Source organism: Antechinus flavipes, chromosome 4 (genome assembly GCF_016432865.1).
Source record: "Antechinus flavipes isolate AdamAnt ecotype Samford, QLD, Australia chromosome 4, AdamAnt_v2, whole genome shotgun sequence".
Taxonomy (NCBI): domain Eukaryota; kingdom Metazoa; phylum Chordata; class Mammalia; order Dasyuromorphia; family Dasyuridae; genus Antechinus; species Antechinus flavipes.
In genome coordinates this window covers 89,254,414-89,273,101 of record NC_067401.1, presented here as the reverse complement: position 1 = coordinate 89,273,101, position 18,688 = coordinate 89,254,414, and the positions used below count along the sequence as shown (strand labels likewise).

Sequence of the window (18,688 nt, the reverse complement as noted above, 5' to 3'; positions counted from 1 at the left end):
TTCATTTGTTTAGATTTGAATGCCACAATTACATTTTTTCCTTTGAAGAAAAATACCAGCATTTGCCTACTTTGAATTCCAGAATAATGGGCCTGAGTAAGAAGATGTCCCTTTATAGCATTTGTTAAATCATTACTTTTGGAATGGAAAAAAAATTAAACATAATCAGTTAATTCCCTTCATTTTTGAAAAGGCTGCATAATTTTGCTAATTCTACCTTCCATAAATATGACCATAGGTGATTAATTTCTTACAAGTTTTTTCATAGGAGTATAAGGGGGAGTATAGGAGTATAGAGTGAAGCTGAGTTAAGGGAGGAAGGGCAGATGAAGGATTGCTAGGGGAGTAGAAGAAACAATTTCTTAATAAAGCACATCTGACAAATCATGAAAATAAAGTCAATGTTTTTCAGCCTTAAGCAACTAGGTCCCATCTGCCCAAAGTTTATTTTAGAGTACAAATAGCAAAAATATGCTTTGTGCTTGGATTCCCATAGCCTACCTACATCATGTAATCATTCCACCTCTTCCCACCCCCAAACTTGCTTTCATATATTTCAAGACAGTTTGCTACTGAGCAAATGGCTATAGGGAAGTTCATAGTTAGATAATTCACATCAGTACAATATGTTTTATTTGTTCCTGACAAGGCAATAGCAAATGATAAAACATCACTACCTGGAGGTATAGTGCAGCCTCTGAAATCCCAGCATGTTTTTTTTTTTTTTTTTTGAAAAGAAGAAAGGGAGAAAAAGGTTGTTGGGTTTTGGGTTTTTTTTTTTTTTTGGTTTTGTTTTGTTTATTTTGTTTTTCCTGAAAGAATTCCCTCATCATCCCTAATCCATGTAGGTTTTATGAAGTAAACATCAAGTGTGTCTTTCTTAAGAGAGGAGAAAGATTTGAGCCATTCAAACTCAGCTAATCATTTTGGATCTTTGTTGTCACTGATTTATTTTCTAAATTTTCACTTACCATCTCTTGCACATTTTTCCTATCCAGATCTGTGAGTTTGTCTGAGTTTTCCTACAGCATAAACACATCTCAGAGTTTTCTGGGGCACAGAGAGCCAAAATGAGTTGCTCAGGGTCACAAAGACAGTATAAATGGGAAGTGGAAGGTAAATCCAATTCATCTTGAGGCTGACTCTTCAGGACTCCACTCTGCCTTGATTTAATGGCATGAAATTGAATTTTGGCAGAAATCAAATTCAGGTTCACTGACCTGTAGTTTTAAGATTCTATTATCTTTTTATACAGACATTCACAAAACCCATCATTATCATTTTCATCATCACCATCATCATCAGTGCAGAGATTACAATCCCAAAGCAATGTGATTAGAGAAAAGTGATCCTTTAGAAAAAGAAGATAAAAGTATCAACATATAGTGTATACAACATATGTCTAAAAAAAGCATAGAAGTCTCATAGACTCACAATCTTCTTAAGGAGCCAGAAACCTAAATATAAATTTGGGTAACATGAACCGTAATTATGGAAATTAAGACATTCTAATAATAAATGCAAATAGTAGAGTGATGCTTTGCATGGAGTCCAGAAAAAGATTTGGAGGATAAGAGTTAATGTTGATCATCATTTTCCAGGAAAGAGAGTCCCTTTCCTGGCTGAAGGGAATATTCCAGGCATTTGAAAAGCTCATTCTATAATGGAGCAAGAATAGGCTCTGGGATTAATTAAACTTATTCAACTGAAAGGAACTTTAGAAATTGTCTATTCTATTCCCATCACTTTATAGACAAGACAGGAAAAAATAACCCACAAGACTATCCAACTTCCTTTGCTCTAATCTCATGCCCACCAAAGTTCTTGGAATTAATTCAGTTTATTAAGTACCATAATATTGAGGAGGATATAACCTGGATGGCAGATAGGGACATTCAGTCACAGTAAAACAAAAACAAAAACAAAAACATACCCTCATAACAAATAGATAAATATTCTGGTCTATATATTTTTAGTTTTGTTTTTATTTGTATTTCCATCACTTAGCCCAGTACTTGGCACAACTGAGTGCTTAATGCTGTGTGTGTGTGTGTGTGTGTGTGTGTGTGTCTCCTGTGTGTCTATCTTTGTGTGTGTATGTCTCTGTCTCTTTTTCTATCTTTCGTCATCTCTGTCTCTGTCTCTTTCCATCTTTCTCTGTACCAACCACTCTGTGTCTCTTTTTCATACTCTCTCCCATTCTTCCTTTCTCCCTTTTTCTGTGTGTCTGTCTTTCTGTGTGTGTCTGTCTGTCTCTTTCTGGTTTTATAGATTTGGCCCTTATTAAATTGTTTTAATAAATTAACAATCCAGAACCCCTTTTTAAATCTTCTCACTTGCTTACTATGTAAAATGTCAACAGATTTCATAAAAATATTGTTGATGAACATGTGAATTAATATTGATCCTTTTGGATGGTTGATATCCTTAAGAGGTCGTGACTGAAAGTACCAAATGACCCTTAATCTTTCAACCATCTCAAAAACAATTATAATGACCTTCAAGATACTTCTGAGTCAGTAGTTATTAATTGTCGATTGTCTTGTTGATTAGCTTCCTGACAACAGGATTCCTAAGCAGGATTTATTTTGAGATCAATTGTGTTTGGTTCATAATTTATTTATGAGACTTTCCTCTTGCTTGCAATTAGACTTACTATTAGTGTAATACAATTTGTCAACTATAGGAAAAGAAATGGTAATCAGTAGCAGTTTTCCCCATTGTTCACATCACTTACTTGAATCTGTTTCACCTTGGCCATTCTGCCTGGGACTTTTTGTTTTTCCATGTTGGATGTAAAGTGAGCCACAGCAGTAAAATACTATCTCTAGAGTCATAGGAGAATTGCAAAGTTGACCCTATGTTTGGGAAAAATTTTACCAATCAAAACCCCATCACAAATTCAAAGCTAGACAGCTTTGCAATGTATTCAATAGTGCACCTTCCTTTTCCCTTAATGGTGTACAGTACAGTAAAGTAGAAATGATGTGTCCGTGCAGACAATACAGTTCTGTCAATAGTAAAATGAGGAGAGATATCCACACTAACCATAGTCTGTATTTTCCGGCTCCCAACAATTTGATGGCCAAAAATAGGGTGTCTATAGAACAAAAAAAAAGTTGGAATACTTGTTAGACAATATAAGAGTTACACAATTTTTAGTTTTATAGTCTTGAAAACTAATCATTTACTTAGAGTGGCTTGCTGTTATTAATTTAGTAGTTAACAAATAATTGCCAAAGTAGCATGTTTTTCCTAGTTCATTGCACTGAACTTTAAACTACAATCTTCAATTTTTGATCAGCCATGGACTAAATGTAGTATGAACATTGGTCTTTAAAGAATCAGTTTATCTACATTGTCCCTTTTAACTCTAAATCGAACCATCCTTGATTAGGTGATACATTGTAAATGGACCTATCAATCACTCCATTATTCATATGAGAATTTCTCTTGATTCATAGAGTACTTTCAAAGTATTGTGTTTAATCAAATTAATGTAGCAAGAATATTTGTATAGGATCCTTTGCTTCATAATTTTAAAAAATCTTAGTACTGACTATGTGAATTTAAAATACTAAATGATGAGACAAGCTCTTCCCTAGAATCTTAATGTTATTTAGTCATCTTTGAAATTTGCATAAATATCTTTTTTATATGTACTGGGGGCAAATGGCTCTGGTGTCTTGGGTTCTCAGCATCCTTCTTATCTTCTAAGGAAACTGAGTCCTGAGTCCTAACAGAAGTCAGAATATCTGACATTATCCTACCAAGTCATTTATGACCTTCAACTCAATTCAAACAAGAGTTGTTACATTTTCTATTAAGACCTAAATGGAGGCACTGGAGTTATTGCAACCTAAAGGTCACCCCAATTTTCAGAGTGTTCTCAAGTACAGTATGATTTGAGCCTAATAGTTATTTCAAGGACCATGGAGATATCACAAAATTTGGAGGTGAAGGTCAGAGAACTTTACATTAAAAATTTTTTAATTAGTCTGATGAGGTATTTAAAGAATCAAAATAAATATATAAGGAAATAAAGAAAAAATAAAAGGAAGAATAAAAACAAAAGATAAGAAGAGTAGAAAAAGAAAAAGAAAAGAAAAATAATTGTTGTTACAAAAACAGAATTAGACTTGACTCTGATACTATATAATCTTGTATAAGTTATTTCTCTGGGTCATTACTTTCTAATCCATAAAATGAAGGGGTGGACTAAATGACCTCTGATGTTTCTTCCAGTTTTGACATTGTCACTCTCATTGAAACAGTAAAATAATTTTGTACTTTGCAACATTATTTGAATCTGTCACTTGATTCTCATAGAACATTATTGCCAAAACATGAGGAATAGGTAGGCAAAATGTTTTTCCAAAGTAGCAATGATGACATACAAATTATTCTTGAAATTCTATGTTGTTTTTTCACTTAAAGAGTCACTAACTCGCTTTTTCACTTTAAATTCAAAATGCCTTTTCATTTATGATTGCTCTATATTTTACAGCTCTTACATAGAAGGTCTATCTGCATAACCATACTGAAATGGTTTGGAGATCTGAGGTTCAACAATAAAAATTGATACTTGGGAAATAATATTGTTATTACATTGTTACTGGAACTCAATGTTCAAATAACATCTTTATCAATATTCAATGATTGTTCACCTGTAGACAGCACTATACTAATCAGGGCAACATATCCCAAAGAGCTTTAATATCCTTGATATCAAAAATATTATAACCAAATGTCAAAATTTGTCTTGTAGGATGGATGACATGACTATAATACATAAATTTGATACAAGCATATAATATTTTTTCTAATTCTATGTACATTTATTTCATACTAATATGTGAACTACTAGGACCTCAGTCTTCTTCGCACTTTTGGCCTCTTAAATCTCTAATATTAATTGAAAACTTTACCTTTGTCCCATTTCCATATTTACATTACTATAAATCATCAATCTATAGCAATTTAAAAATTATTCTTCTAAAGACTTTTGGAATCAAGTTCAAATTCAATAGGCTAAGATGAAAGGAGAAGTATTCCAATTATTTTTTTCTTTTCCTTTCAGGACACTAATCAAGGGCATTTTTGTTTATTTTTACTTCTGAGCAAATGAAAACATTCTGAAATATAGTCTTTAATGACTTCCATTTTTCTCCACTGTGCCTGTCAATTTCATGACCTTTCTTCAGTAAATATTATATGAGGGGACCGAGTATAGCAGTCAAGTTCTAGGAGTGCAGAATAAATAGAATAATTCCAGTCATGACATCTATATGTTTCAAGTTTTGGTTTATATTCAATAATTTCTGCACTGATGGGAAATGGAATATGAATTAACTTCATTTCAGTAACCAGAATTCTATCTTCTTATTCAGTTAAAAAAATACAAAAAGAACTTTACTGCATCAACTTAACTGACCCCTCCACACCCCAAAAAAGAGGAAAACAGATAACAATGACTAAATATTATGACTCATTGTCATGTGAGATTACTGATGATAATTTGAGTACTCGTGTTTAATTATTTTATAAAATGATGACCTCATTTCAATGTCTTAAATAAGAACCATTAAAAAGAAAAAAAAAACTATCTTTTTCCTTATAGTCCATTACTTCTCATTCAAAAACTATTAATACAAAAATATTTTTACAATTATTATTTTTCTTACTAAATCAATGCCTTGGGCATTATTGAGGAAATTGTTCTTTCAAGTTTAATTCCTATATTGTCCAATTCACAAAAAAAAATGGAATTGCTAGAAATATAGCTATGAGATCCTACAAAGTGTGTCATCTTCTGTCACCATGGGATTAAGTTAAAAGTTACTTTTTTAATAGAATTGGCTGACATTTTACCAAAAAACCCAAAGGGGTATCTTGCTAAATGAATATTGGATAGTGCAGTAGGAAAAAGCTGCTCTTTCCTTCCGTTGATGAAGGAAGAAAATGCAAATGTTTTGGTATGGTGCCATCAGAACAATGGTGTACCAAATTATTGCCAGCACTTTGAATTTACTGAAAGTAGTATTTGCCAGAATTGCTGTGGGACATTCCTGGATTTTGGCTTTAGTGAAAAGCAATAAACAGATGTCTATTTTGTCTAGAAGTATGCCCCAAAACACTAGGGGGAGAAGATAATGGTGCGAATCAGATTAGTAGCTAACAAAGGAAATGTACCCACCAAATGGACCAAAGTATGAAGACATCCATTTATCATTTGTAAACTAATTTTACTTTATTGATCAGTGACATTAAAAAAAGGGGGATATTTGTCCCCTGGGTATAAGGGCAACCATCGTAATATCTATTTGATCATTATATCCCTTTGTAAATATCTCGTTGATGACTATCTCCCTGAAAAGGACATGCAATGACTTCCCAGATATCATAAATTCTATTTTAAGAAACAGATAGAGGGGGACTCATGTTAATGATAAAGGGGGTATATTTTCAGTAAGAAAAATTGAACATAAAGCAATTTTGCATAGTATTGTATTTGGGCCTCTTCTGTGACTTCATTAATAAGAAATATTAAACATATCAACCATCATTCTCCAATAAAGGAATAATAGTTCTAATTAGAAGGGAAGTCTCCAATGTTTTGATCATGTTATATATATATATATATATATATATATATATCCCATTCTTTGAACTCACTTTTCCCTTTTTAAATCCTAGAAAATCTTTAAAACAATGAAGAACACTAAATGACACATAACGATTCTTAGAGGCTGCATCCTGATTTAGAAATCTGCATATTAATATTATCTATGCTTTATTGTATTTTATTGAATTTGTTAACATTTCACAAATACATTCTAATATGGTTATTTTCACAACTACTTTAATTATTCTGTGTGTATTTTGATAAGAGTATAATAAAGTTTAGAGATATGGGATCAGCCAGTCCTTGAAAACTCATTTTCATTGCTCATGAGTTATTAAAGGTATTGCCCTTTGAATTCATGTGGAAAAACTATTGGATTTTTAAATTTTCAAGAGAAGGTAATTTTAAAGAAAAATTCAAATTATTGTGTGAGGGGAAAAAAAGCTTTTGAAGGTTTTAGAATGGAAACATCTATCATTATAATTCCATCAAATCTTAAGGGCATAACAAGGTGAGAGGTGAATGTGGGGGATGCTTTAATTTGGAGTGTTAACCTCTCATAACCTTATAAATTTGTATCTAAACACCTTCAGCAATTGCTTAATGCTTCTTTGCACACATCTGAATGTGATGAAAGTTGTGAAAAGTACACAGAATTTGTCAGATAAAAATGACATTTAGCTATATCAGAATGTTGGCTCAACAGTTTGAAATTTAGAGAAAATGCAAAAGATGCCCAAAATGCTCAGACTTTAAAATATGGAAAAGGGGATTTTACAGATACTTCCATAAGCATTCTGCTCTTCTTAAACGCCTTTGGAGGAGGATGGCAAAAATCACCAAATGACACAAACCAATGATTTTAACAAACTCAAATGTATGAGTTATTTTAATGTATTTTAATGCATTTTTGTTGTTACATATATCTTTCAATATAAGTAGTCCATCAATTAGAATTTATATATATATATATATATATATTTTTTTATTTTAGAATGATTTTTAGAACTGTGATATCATAATGGGCAAGGTAGAGAGCAAATCATCCAAATTTTTTAAAACCATATCATGAATCCTAACTAAATAGACAACATTAATTTAAAATTTGTGATATATTTAAATGGAATTTGTCTACTTTTGTTCTATTATAAAAATGGGAAGTTAGCTATAGTTTTCTTATCTATAAAGTGAGGGTTCTGATTGAGTTTTTGTATCAAGCAGAGAGCTAACAAGCCCACAAAACTCCCTGAATCATATTAAAATATAATTTGGAAATCTTTAACAAAACAAATAAAATACAATAAAACATTGATAATAATAACTTTTAAAATGAATTCAATATGCAACCCATAGTAATCCTTTTCTAAAGGTTACTGGTTCTTGTTTCTATTTGGGTTTGACACCATCAAGCTTGATGCCTCTAAGGTGCTGTGATTTGATAGAAACATGTTGGATTTACAGTCAGTAGGCTTCAACTTGCATCTCCCTATATTACTTATTGGCCATGTGATCATGAGCCAGGCATTTACCCTCTATGGATTATGGTCTTCTGATTCTTAAATAAAGGGACAAGACAAGATGACCCATAAAAACCTCTTTCAGCTTAAATCTATGATCCCATGAATTAAATCTAAAGTTATATACTCAACAATCTGAAGATAACTGGCTATTTTGAAGCACTTTGGAAAATCCATCAATACATAAACAACTATATGCCAATTGAAATATCTTTTTAAACAGGCATTGCAGTAATAATAAAAGCTTATTTTATTTTTAGTTATGTTTACTCAAAATTAATAAAAATGACAATACAAATTTCATTCCTTAAAAATTCAGATTTCTGAACAATTAAGGATGATTTTATGCAAATTAATTCAATTAAGTAAATATCGAGATATGAGCAACCATGCTGACTAAACCAGATACCACTGAAATACAAAGAGAAAAAGCATTATGAATTCCCTTTGCTGATGTTCCAACTGTTCTTTGAACAATAAGTGCAAAACCTTTTGATAGAAAAAAATCTTTAAATTTTTCTTTCCATTTCTATTTTGGTTGCCTGGCTTTCCTAGACAAGTGGTTCCCAGATTTCTTTTTAGTGAGCATCTTAGACACAGTGTCCTGCTTTTCAGGCTTCTCAAAACAGCATCATAAATGATATCTGAAATTTGGATTGCAAGACATAATTTCCAGAAATTCACTAATGAAAGCAGTCAATCTCAAACTTTGACCTTTGGGATTATCAGTATGTTTTATTTCTGCAAACTTCAATCCTCTAATCAGTGATTCCTGACTCATCATGTCTGATTCTATCACAGAATATACATCATTTGCTCCAAGTATGCTCAAGTGGACTGAAGTGGCAAATGTCTGCACATTAAATGAAGTTAGATAGAACACCCATTAGTGGAAAAAAAGAATTACAATGGGCCCACTTGCATCATTTGAAAATGGTTCAGATGAATATGGAGGAAGTGGGGAGGGGGGAGAACAAGGGAGCTATTATCACTTTGGGAGAATGTTTCTCCCTCCCTCCTTCTCTCTCTCTCTCTCTGTCTCTCTCTCTCTCTCTCTCTCTCTCTCTCTCTCTCTCTCTCTCTCTCTCTCTCTCTCTCTCTCTCTCTCTCTCTCCCTTTTCCTCCCTCCCTCTCCCCCTTCTTCTCCCTCTCCTTTCCTCCCTTTCTCTTTCTGTCTCTCTCTCATTCTGTGTGTCTGTGTGTCTGTCTCTCTCTCAGTCCCCCATTCATAGATAGGGGAATTTCTACCTTTTGAAGGCCATCAAATCACTGTCTGCATTGGCCTCAAGCTCTTTATTTAAATATAATAAAGCATTTGACTTTCCTCAAATCACCTCTCTTGCTTCCTTAGGCATAATTCTTCTTTCTCTGTATATGTTAATAAGTTTTGTTTTCTATTTCTTAATTATTAATTATCATCATCACTAACTTTTCCAAGTAAAAGGTACTTTTACTTGGAAAAACAAAATGTTTGGAAAAACAAAAAAACAAATGATCATTTTCACAAGTGCTCTTTTAAAAATCCACAAACTTCCCATCAGCTGCTTAAAATACATTTGTAATATACTTACTTGAAATCGGTAAAATGTGCCATCATCCTTTAATGTGAGAACATGATCTGAGATTGGAAAGAAATAACCATGGGCAGCCATTAATGTTCCCAGATGGAGAGCTTCCACTGTTTCATGAAAAGAAAGAAAAGAATATACAAAGACTTTTATATATTTGAGTTACAGAAATGTATCAGTTCTTCTCAATATCTCTGAACACACAGTAAAACTTAAATCTTTGGCATTCTGAAAGCATTGCTTTGTGCATATTATATCTTTGATTTCATAAGAGAAGGTACTGACATGATTGCTGCTTCTATTAATCAGATTTCAACATGAAGCAACCTCCAACTGTCTTCTCATTTCATCATAAATTCTGTATTCTAGATTTAGTTGACAAATATCTTCCTCCCATTTTGCCTTTTCATTAATCACCTTCCACATGTGAAAATTATTTAGAGTAATGGCACATTTATTATAAAGTATGAATTTCCTAGGGGAGAAACCATTTTCCAGATAGCAGAGGCATAGCCCTTAAAATAGACCATTTTTTAAAACTTTCACTGTTTTTTTTTAAGGAGAATCTTTCCAAAGATATGCCTGTCTAAACAAAATATACTGAAAATAAATTTAATCTTTTCTTCATGGATTAAGGTTATCAATATTGATATCAGTTATTTTATTTTTGTTATAACATAGTGATGTTCTCAGGGACAAGAGAAATAGACTCTAAATTATTTCACCCACAAGCAACTCTATCTTTTCATCCTATATACAACACATTGTTATGTTTTATGGCAGAAGATGTGTGAATTTCACTACTGGTGACCATCTTTGTTTTGTATTGTCATTTCCTTGGCTCAACTCACCCTGTCCCCTCAACATGTTGCTCAGCCCCTTTACTGTTCATCCTGTTCCCTGCAAATAACAGGTAGCAGAACTGACAGGTGAGAAAGAGAAACAGGTAAACATATATATATGTTCTCATTCTTGTTTAGGCAAATCTCTTTTTGCGTGTATTCCAAACATACAATTCATCTATTTGCTAAAATTCATTAGGAATCCCCAAATCAATACTTGTGTGCCACTATCATGATTAATCCTGGAAACGTACAGGACAAATAGAATCCAAGTTATTGATATGCAGTTTTGCATCTGGGGTCAAACATGAGGACACTGGGTTTTTCTTTTAGCTTTCATACTATAAATATGTCCTTTTTAGTCTACTTAACTTTTCTCAATGTTGTCCTTTTTATTAGTGATTTCACTATTTAAAATTAGCCCCAAGCATATTTTTGGATGTGTAGTGTTCCTAATCTCAAGAAAATTGTGATGTGCCTTATGGGGAAAATGGATGTTAGATCTATTCCATTCAGCCATGAGTTATAGTGTTGTTTGTTGGCTATGAGTTCAATGTTTATGAATCAACAATAAGGTATGTCCAGAAAAAAGGGAAGAAGTGATTTGTTGATCTGTACATGAAATCACTCTGAAAAATATTATCCTGAATGTTTTGACCAGAGGCTTGCAGGATATTCCTGTATTTCCACCAAGAGCAATACTTCAGTAGCTTTATAGAACATTACTATAAATGACAAGATGACAAGAATTGACTGTGTGTAAATTTATACACATATGCATTATATATGTGTAGATGCATATATACATGGAGACATACACAGACATGCATATATATGTACATAAATTTCAAATAGAAGACAGAGGTGAATTTGAAATAACTCAGAATGATTCTATCTGGATTTTTCTTGTCTTACTGTTCCCTACTCCATTTATTTTGTATGATAGACCTAAAATCTTGGATTGAAAGTTGAGGAAAATTCCTGCTGCATCCTAAGGATTGTGAGATCTTTTTACTTCATTTGCAAAGGAAACTTTTTATATGTATTGTCTCTCCCATTAGAATGTGAGCTGCTTGAGATAGTGGAACTATCTCTATTTTGCTATTTTTTGTTCACAACATTTACTACAGTGCTTTACACAAGGTAAGTGTGTAATAAATTTTTTTTAATCCATTCATTCACAGGATTCCAAACAAATACAGCTTTTCTGAATGATTTCATAAACAGCTTGGAAAGACTTACAAAGTGAAGTGAGTAGAACCAGGAGAACATTGTGCACAGTAACAGCAATATTGTGCAATGAACAACTGTGAATGATTTAGATATTTTCAGCAATACAATTAATTATCCAAGATAATCTCAAAGGAGTCATGACAAAAAAAATGTTATCTGCCTCCAGAGAAATAATTGGTAGAATCTGCACGCAGACCATACCACACCATGTTTCACTGTCTTTTTTAATTTTCTTTCTCTTTGGATGTATTCTGATGGAAGTGGATCTCTTTGATAAAGAAAGCTAATTCAGTTTTAATTGATCAAAGATGGACAGAAGCAGCTACACCCAAAGAAAGACCACTGGGAAATGAATATAAACTGCTTGCATTTTTGTTTTTCTTCCCGGGTTATTTATACCTTCTGAATCCAATTCTCCCTGTGCAACAAGAGAACTGTTCGGCTCTGCACACATATATTGTATCTAGGATATACTGTAATCTATTTAACATGTAAAGGACTGCTTGCCATCTGGGGGAGGGGGAGAAGGAAGGGAGGGGAAAAATAGGAACAGAAGTGAATGCAAGGGATAATGCTGTAAAAAATTACCCTGGCATGGGTTCTGTCAATAAAAAGTTATTAAAAAAATTTTTCTTTCTCTTTTTTGTTAGTTTTCTTTCAGAAAATGACTAATATGAAAATATGTTTTACATGATTGCATATTTATAATCTATATCAAATTGCTTGTCATAAAAAGGAGGTTAGGCAAGGAAAAGGAAAGAATTTAGAACTCAAAATTAAAAAAAAACACATTAAAACCTGTTTTATGTGAAATTGGGGAAATTTTAGAAAAATATAGCCCTTGATCTTGATTATTTGTTGGAACATTAAAATTTGTTTTACATGTAGTTGCTGAAAAATAAATATTATTTAAAATGCAGTCCTGCTCTTGGCTATTTGTTGAAACATTAGTCTATGCTTCAAATATTTATATAGTGAAAGATGATGGCTATCTTTTTTTTTTTTTTTGCAAGGTAAGTGTTAAGTATCTGAGGTCACATTTGAACACAGATTTTCCTGACTCTAGGGCAAGTGCTCTATCTATTGCACCATCTAGCTGTCCTGCACAAAATGCTTCTTATCTAGGGATATTGTCCATCAGGAATCAATGAAGAAAAATGGTATGTGCTAAACCTAAGTTATATAGGGACTTGGATAGAGATCTTTCCACTGATAAGAAGAAATAAGATTCAAATACCAATTATATGACTGTGGACCCTAAGTTAATAGGTACAGCCTAAAGTAAGTAGTCATTAACATGGTTTGTCTTAAGGGTATCTGCAAAGTTGACATAACTCTAACTCTGTCAGATAAGGGTTCTGTTACTATACTAAGTAAATGGAGAGCTATTTTTGAATATGAATACATTAATTTTCATATTCATGAATACTAAAACAAAATCTAAACCCAAAGTGCGTACCAATAATATCTACATTTTCATATCTTCCTCTGCGGAAATCCAATTTTGGTGCTTTATCACAAGATGAAGGTGATGTAATTCTCAAAAGTTATACTATCAGAGCTCTAGAAATCCCTACCCAACTGGAATGTCTTCAGATATGACCCATCAATGTGCAAGTCATCCCAGGAAAGGTATATACAGAAAGAGGTTCATTTCTACAATGTTGGTAATGACCTTTTTCAGATACAGGAATTTATGAAGACTGTTTTCTACCATGTAGAGATATGATCTGCATGGGGAGGTAAATGTCCATACTGATGCAATTGTAGATCTTTTAAATACAAAAGTAAGTTGCACCTACAGATTATTATTTATGCAATACTTTACTGATTCTGTGCAAAAGTTTTCCATTACTTTCAAATCTTTGGGGACAAGAAGGATGGTATCTGTTTTTCTCCCCTTATAATCTCCTTTACATGCAAAATTCAACTTATAGTCCTATGGAATTCCCAGTGTTTTTCAATATATCTGTAAGAGGTAGTCAAGCCAGAGTAATGTAAATTTTAAATATACATTACTAGAAAGTATGCCCATCTTGAACTTCTACTATGGAGAAATTTGTTGACTAATGAAATAGGATCAAATTTATGGAAGGAATTGTATCCTAAATATCATAGGAAGTACAGATAAATTACTCTGATGGCTATATTTATATAAGGTGAAAAGAAGTTAAATGTAATATATTTTATAAGTCTTAGTTCAGTTTTAAGCTCTAATGGTTGTAAAATAATAACTCCCAAAGATCTGATATCTTCTGATTTATACAAGTAAATGTTGGGAATCATGACATCTGGTTAGATGCACATTAAAAATACACATGGTCTAATATCATCCTGAGTTTATAGGTACTTTCTTAGTTTCATGACCATCATTATGAGGATAATCAGTGAATTTTTAAGCATTTTCAGTATATGAAGCAGTATGGTAAAAAGAATATTTGACCAGGAATCAGAAAATATGGCTTATAGGTCTACCTTTTCTACTATCTTTTTGGTATGACATTAGAAACTTACTCTCCCAATGCTGCACTGATGATAATAAATAAGGAGGGTACAGTTGCTAGCATTCCACCATTAGAAATGAGCCTTTTTCAACCTGAGACTTTGTAGGAAATTACAAAATATAATTGTGTTCCTCCCTGCTATAAATATATCCTATTCACCTATTTTTGTCTTAGGAAGATTGCTTGGGCTTTCATTTCTTGATCTCTCTTGGTTTGAGCAAGATCAAATTCATCATACATTATTTTTATTATGTTGAACTTCCTGTTTATTTTCTTTACAATCTAACATTATGTTTAATATGTTTACCATCTTAGGTACTGAAGCACCATAACTTATTAATACAATAAGAATTCTTGTAAAAAAAAAAAGCCAGAATTTGATAAATCAACAGAGCAGCTACCCCAGCAAGTTGTCCTGAAGAGAATATTCCTTATAAACATTCAGCATCGACAGATTCATCTTATCAAAACCAGCAGCAGCAAATATAAGCTATCTAAACTCAGATATAGCTGCCCATACTCCTGCACTCAAATATCTCATATTCAAATGAGAGTCAATCTACAAAAAGATACCCCTATCTCTTTTCACATTTTTAAATTTCCCTCTATAAAATTATGTGAGTCTGTTCAAAACCTTATAGAAAAATTCTTGATGGCCACAGAAATAGCCCAACAGCTATTAGTACTTTTAGTTATTCAGTTAATGTTTCTAGACCAAAGATCTTTTGGGAAAAATCATCAAGGTTACTGCAACCCTGTCAGCTTCTCTCTTCCAGTGTCCATGTATTGCTAGACTTTATTTGACTTATAGTTAAGAAATCATGGGATAGATTAGAAATCAGAGCAAGGTTAAATCTTTAAATCCATTTTACTTCACAGTCTCTAATAGCCTATGCTATTGCATTATGTGATATCAGGTTAGAATTTCAGAATAGATCTCAACCAGATCACCAGTTTATAGATGGAGATATCACAGCCTTTCAGTTAATTCAATTTTCTCCCTTAAAAATTGGTGACAATATACAAGGTGTTCCACGAGACTTAACGTATTTTAATCTTCAGTAAATTTTAACAGAATTAATATATTTTAATTTTATTAGATTAGAACATCCTGTATATATTGCTAAGCAACAAATCTCTTTGACAGTTTTATACCCTGTTTCAATAGACTTAAATAATAATCAAAATAATAGGACTTTTGAAAAGTGGGTTTTTTCATACATTCTCATATTACAATTTTAAATGTAGTTAGCTCTATGCCTCTATATTAGGGTTTTGCTAATAGAATGCCTTCTCATTCAATCTATGAGTAATTAGAAAGTACCTGTTAAAGAATTGACTTTTATCAACTGGGAATTGAAACTTCCATCTCAAAAATTGACTTTATATCTCAAGTTAGCTAGCAAAAAGATGATAGAATAGAGGGCAGTATTGAAATAAAGGGACAAAAGATAAATACTGAACAAATAAAGAAAGAGGACTTTAAAATGGTGAGATTTTTAATCTATCACTTCCCTCAAACTTTGGAAGCTTTCTCTTTGGACTTTATTTTTAACTCAAGTTTTGATGGGGGACAGTGAGGGTGAGTGGGATAAGTGTGATGGTGTGGGTGAGAAAGGATGAATTTCTCCCAGACATTTATTACATGCTCCAAACTGGATCTGGAAGTGATCTAGGACAATGAAATTTGCATATCTGCCACCACCATTCTCAGCTTGATTACTTTCACAATAATTTCTGATTAAGCTAACTGTTCTTTTGCCTTTCAGAAAAATCTCTGACTTTCATGGGTAATCAAATTTAATTAGTCAACTATCAAGTTATACCTTTCAGTTCTAAATCTATGATCCTTTGATTTCCCAGTTTGATTAAATCAGGTACAATGCCATCTGTAAAAATGAAGAACATTTGAAAAGGAGGAACATTTGAGGAGATTTGATTGTTTTATGGAAGTGGGGACAGGATTTCTGAAACTTTCAGCTTTTCACCTGGCAAAGGTTCTGTAATATTCTCTGCGGTTTATGATAATTCCTCTCTTAAAGTTTTAGTCTGAGATATCAGAGTTTTTGTTTGTTTGTTTGCTTTTGCTTTATTAATCTAAGCTAATGAAAAACAAGCTCTGGTTGATCTTAGGAAATAAGAAAGATCTGCAGTAATACATTATATATGTATCTATTAGGAACCAGTATAGATACATCTGAAGAGTTTTATCACCATTATAAACTAATAATTATCAAAACAATCCAGTACTGGCTAAAAAATAGAGGGATAGATAAATGGAATAGGTACAAATTACATTATAGTGAATAATGGTAGTATCCAATATGTGATAATCCCAAAGATCCAAGTTTTCAAAACAAAAATATGTTATTTTTTTAAAATCTGGAAAAACTGGAAAACAATAGGACATACCATGTCTAGATCAACATCTTACATATATACCAAGAATAGATCAAAATGGATACATAAAGGATGACACCATAAGCAAATTAAGTGAGCATTGGAATAGTTTACCTATCAGATGTATGGATAAGGGAAAAATTTAGGACCAAAAAGGATATAGAGAGAAATATGGAATGTAAAATAAATAATTTTTGTTATTGAAAATAAAAAAAAAAGTTTTGGTTTTACATAAACAAAACCAATGCAGGCAAAGTATAAGAAAAGCAGAAAACTGAGGTAAAATTTGTAACAAGTATCTTTGAGAAAGACCTCATTTCTCAAATATATTGAGAACCAAGACAAATTTATAAGAATACAAATCATTGCCCAATTCATAAATAGACAAAAATTATGAACAGGCATTTTTCAGATGAATAAATCAAAGCCATCTATAGTCATATGGAAAAATGTTCTAAATCACTATTGACCAGAAAAATCTCATACCTAACATAGGTAATCTCATACCTAACATAATGACTAATATAACAAAAATGGAAATGTTGAGTGTTGGAATGGATGTAGAGAAATTGGAATACTAATATATTCTTGATAGAGTTATGAACTGATCTACCCATTCTGGAGAATAATTTGGAACTATGCCCCAAAGAATAAAACAGGGCATGCTCTTTGATACATGCTCTCTATATTCCAAACACTTCCCAAAAAATGGGGAAAAGTACTTATTCATACAAAATATTGATAATAGTTCTGTGGTAGCGTAGAATCGGAAATCAAGTGGATACTCATTAGTGGGGGAATGGCTAAACAAGTTGTGGTATATTATTGTAATGGAATATTATTATGCTATAAGAGAGGACAAACAGAATGATTTCAGAAAAACCCCTTACATGACTTACATGAACTGATGCATAGTGAAGTGAACAGAACCAGGAGAACATTTTCCATAGTTCCACAGAACAAATTACACAGTAATTTATACTATTCAATAAATTGTGAATGACCTAACAATGCTCAGCAATACAATGATCCAATACAATCCCAAAGGATTAATTATAAAGAATGCTTTTCACCTCCAGAGAAAGTACAGATATTGATTGAATACAGATTAAAGCATGTTATTTTTCACTCTTTTTTTTCTTTTATTTGAATCTTCTTGTACAAAATAAATAATATGGAAATGTTTTAGATAACTGCATGTATATAACCTGTTTTGTTTATCATCTCAGAAAGGGTGGGAAGGAAGGGATAGAATTTGAAACTCAAAAGTTTAACTAATTTTAAAAAAAAGCTTCATCACCACAGCACTGTCTATTAATTGATGGCTTTCACACACACACACACACACACACACACACACACACACACACACTTAGGCCATAGCAAATGATGTCACAGCAACAGGTTATAGCTAGGTATACTTTCATCTGTGGCAATAATAGCTGAGCAAGATGAGGTAGTGAGAAGAATGCAGTGGTTGTATAAAACTATCCAATTGTGGCTTCAGGGACACTTCAAGATGAGGTAGCCCATCTCTCAGAGATTTCAGGCCTCTCAACTTTGAGAAATTGGGGAAGATGTGCAGCAGAAAAGAGAAAATGGTACAGTGGTACCAGAACCCTGAGTTTGCTGAACCAAGAATATATTCATGTCCCTACAAGACAGAGGAGAAAATAGCACAGTTAGGTATGGGGTGCTGCTCACTGTGGAGAAGAAATATTCCCTCTTAAGGAGAAAATGTGTCCCATTGGAGTCAGTTTCTTGTTCAAAAATGCATGCAAGTTATGATTCTGAAAAGATTATCAACTAAAGTTTAGAGAGTTTGCAAGCTACTTTAGTGGAATAATTTCACAAGTGAAATTATGAATCATAGGAGTATTTTGCTATTTATATTTAATCGAGAACTAAAAAAACTTTACTTTTTCCTAGGCCCTTTCAAAAGTGGATTGTGAATTAATTGCCACATGGCATAGCATTAGCCTTAATTATGAATATAACT

At 32.4% G+C, this 18,688-nt stretch overlaps 1 protein-coding gene across 10 annotated transcripts in view; it reads right to left on the bottom strand.

Moving 5' to 3' along the window:
- Positions 1–18,688, bottom strand: part of RGS7 (regulator of G protein signaling 7) — a 677,137-nt gene that overhangs the window by 136,268 nt on the left and 522,181 nt on the right. For 8 of the 10 annotated variants that reach the window (XM_051993522.1, XM_051993520.1, XM_051993516.1 and 5 more), the window contains 2 exons: positions 9,714–9,820; positions 3,049–3,100 (listed from right to left, as the gene is read on the bottom strand). The exons of the other annotated variants lie outside the window; for them this stretch is intronic. In XM_051993522.1, the coding sequence (XP_051849482.1) occupies positions 3,049–3,100; positions 9,714–9,820 (159 nt within the window). The remainder of the gene's footprint in view (positions 1–3,048; positions 3,101–9,713; positions 9,821–18,688) is intronic. 10 annotated transcript variants of the gene reach the window in all.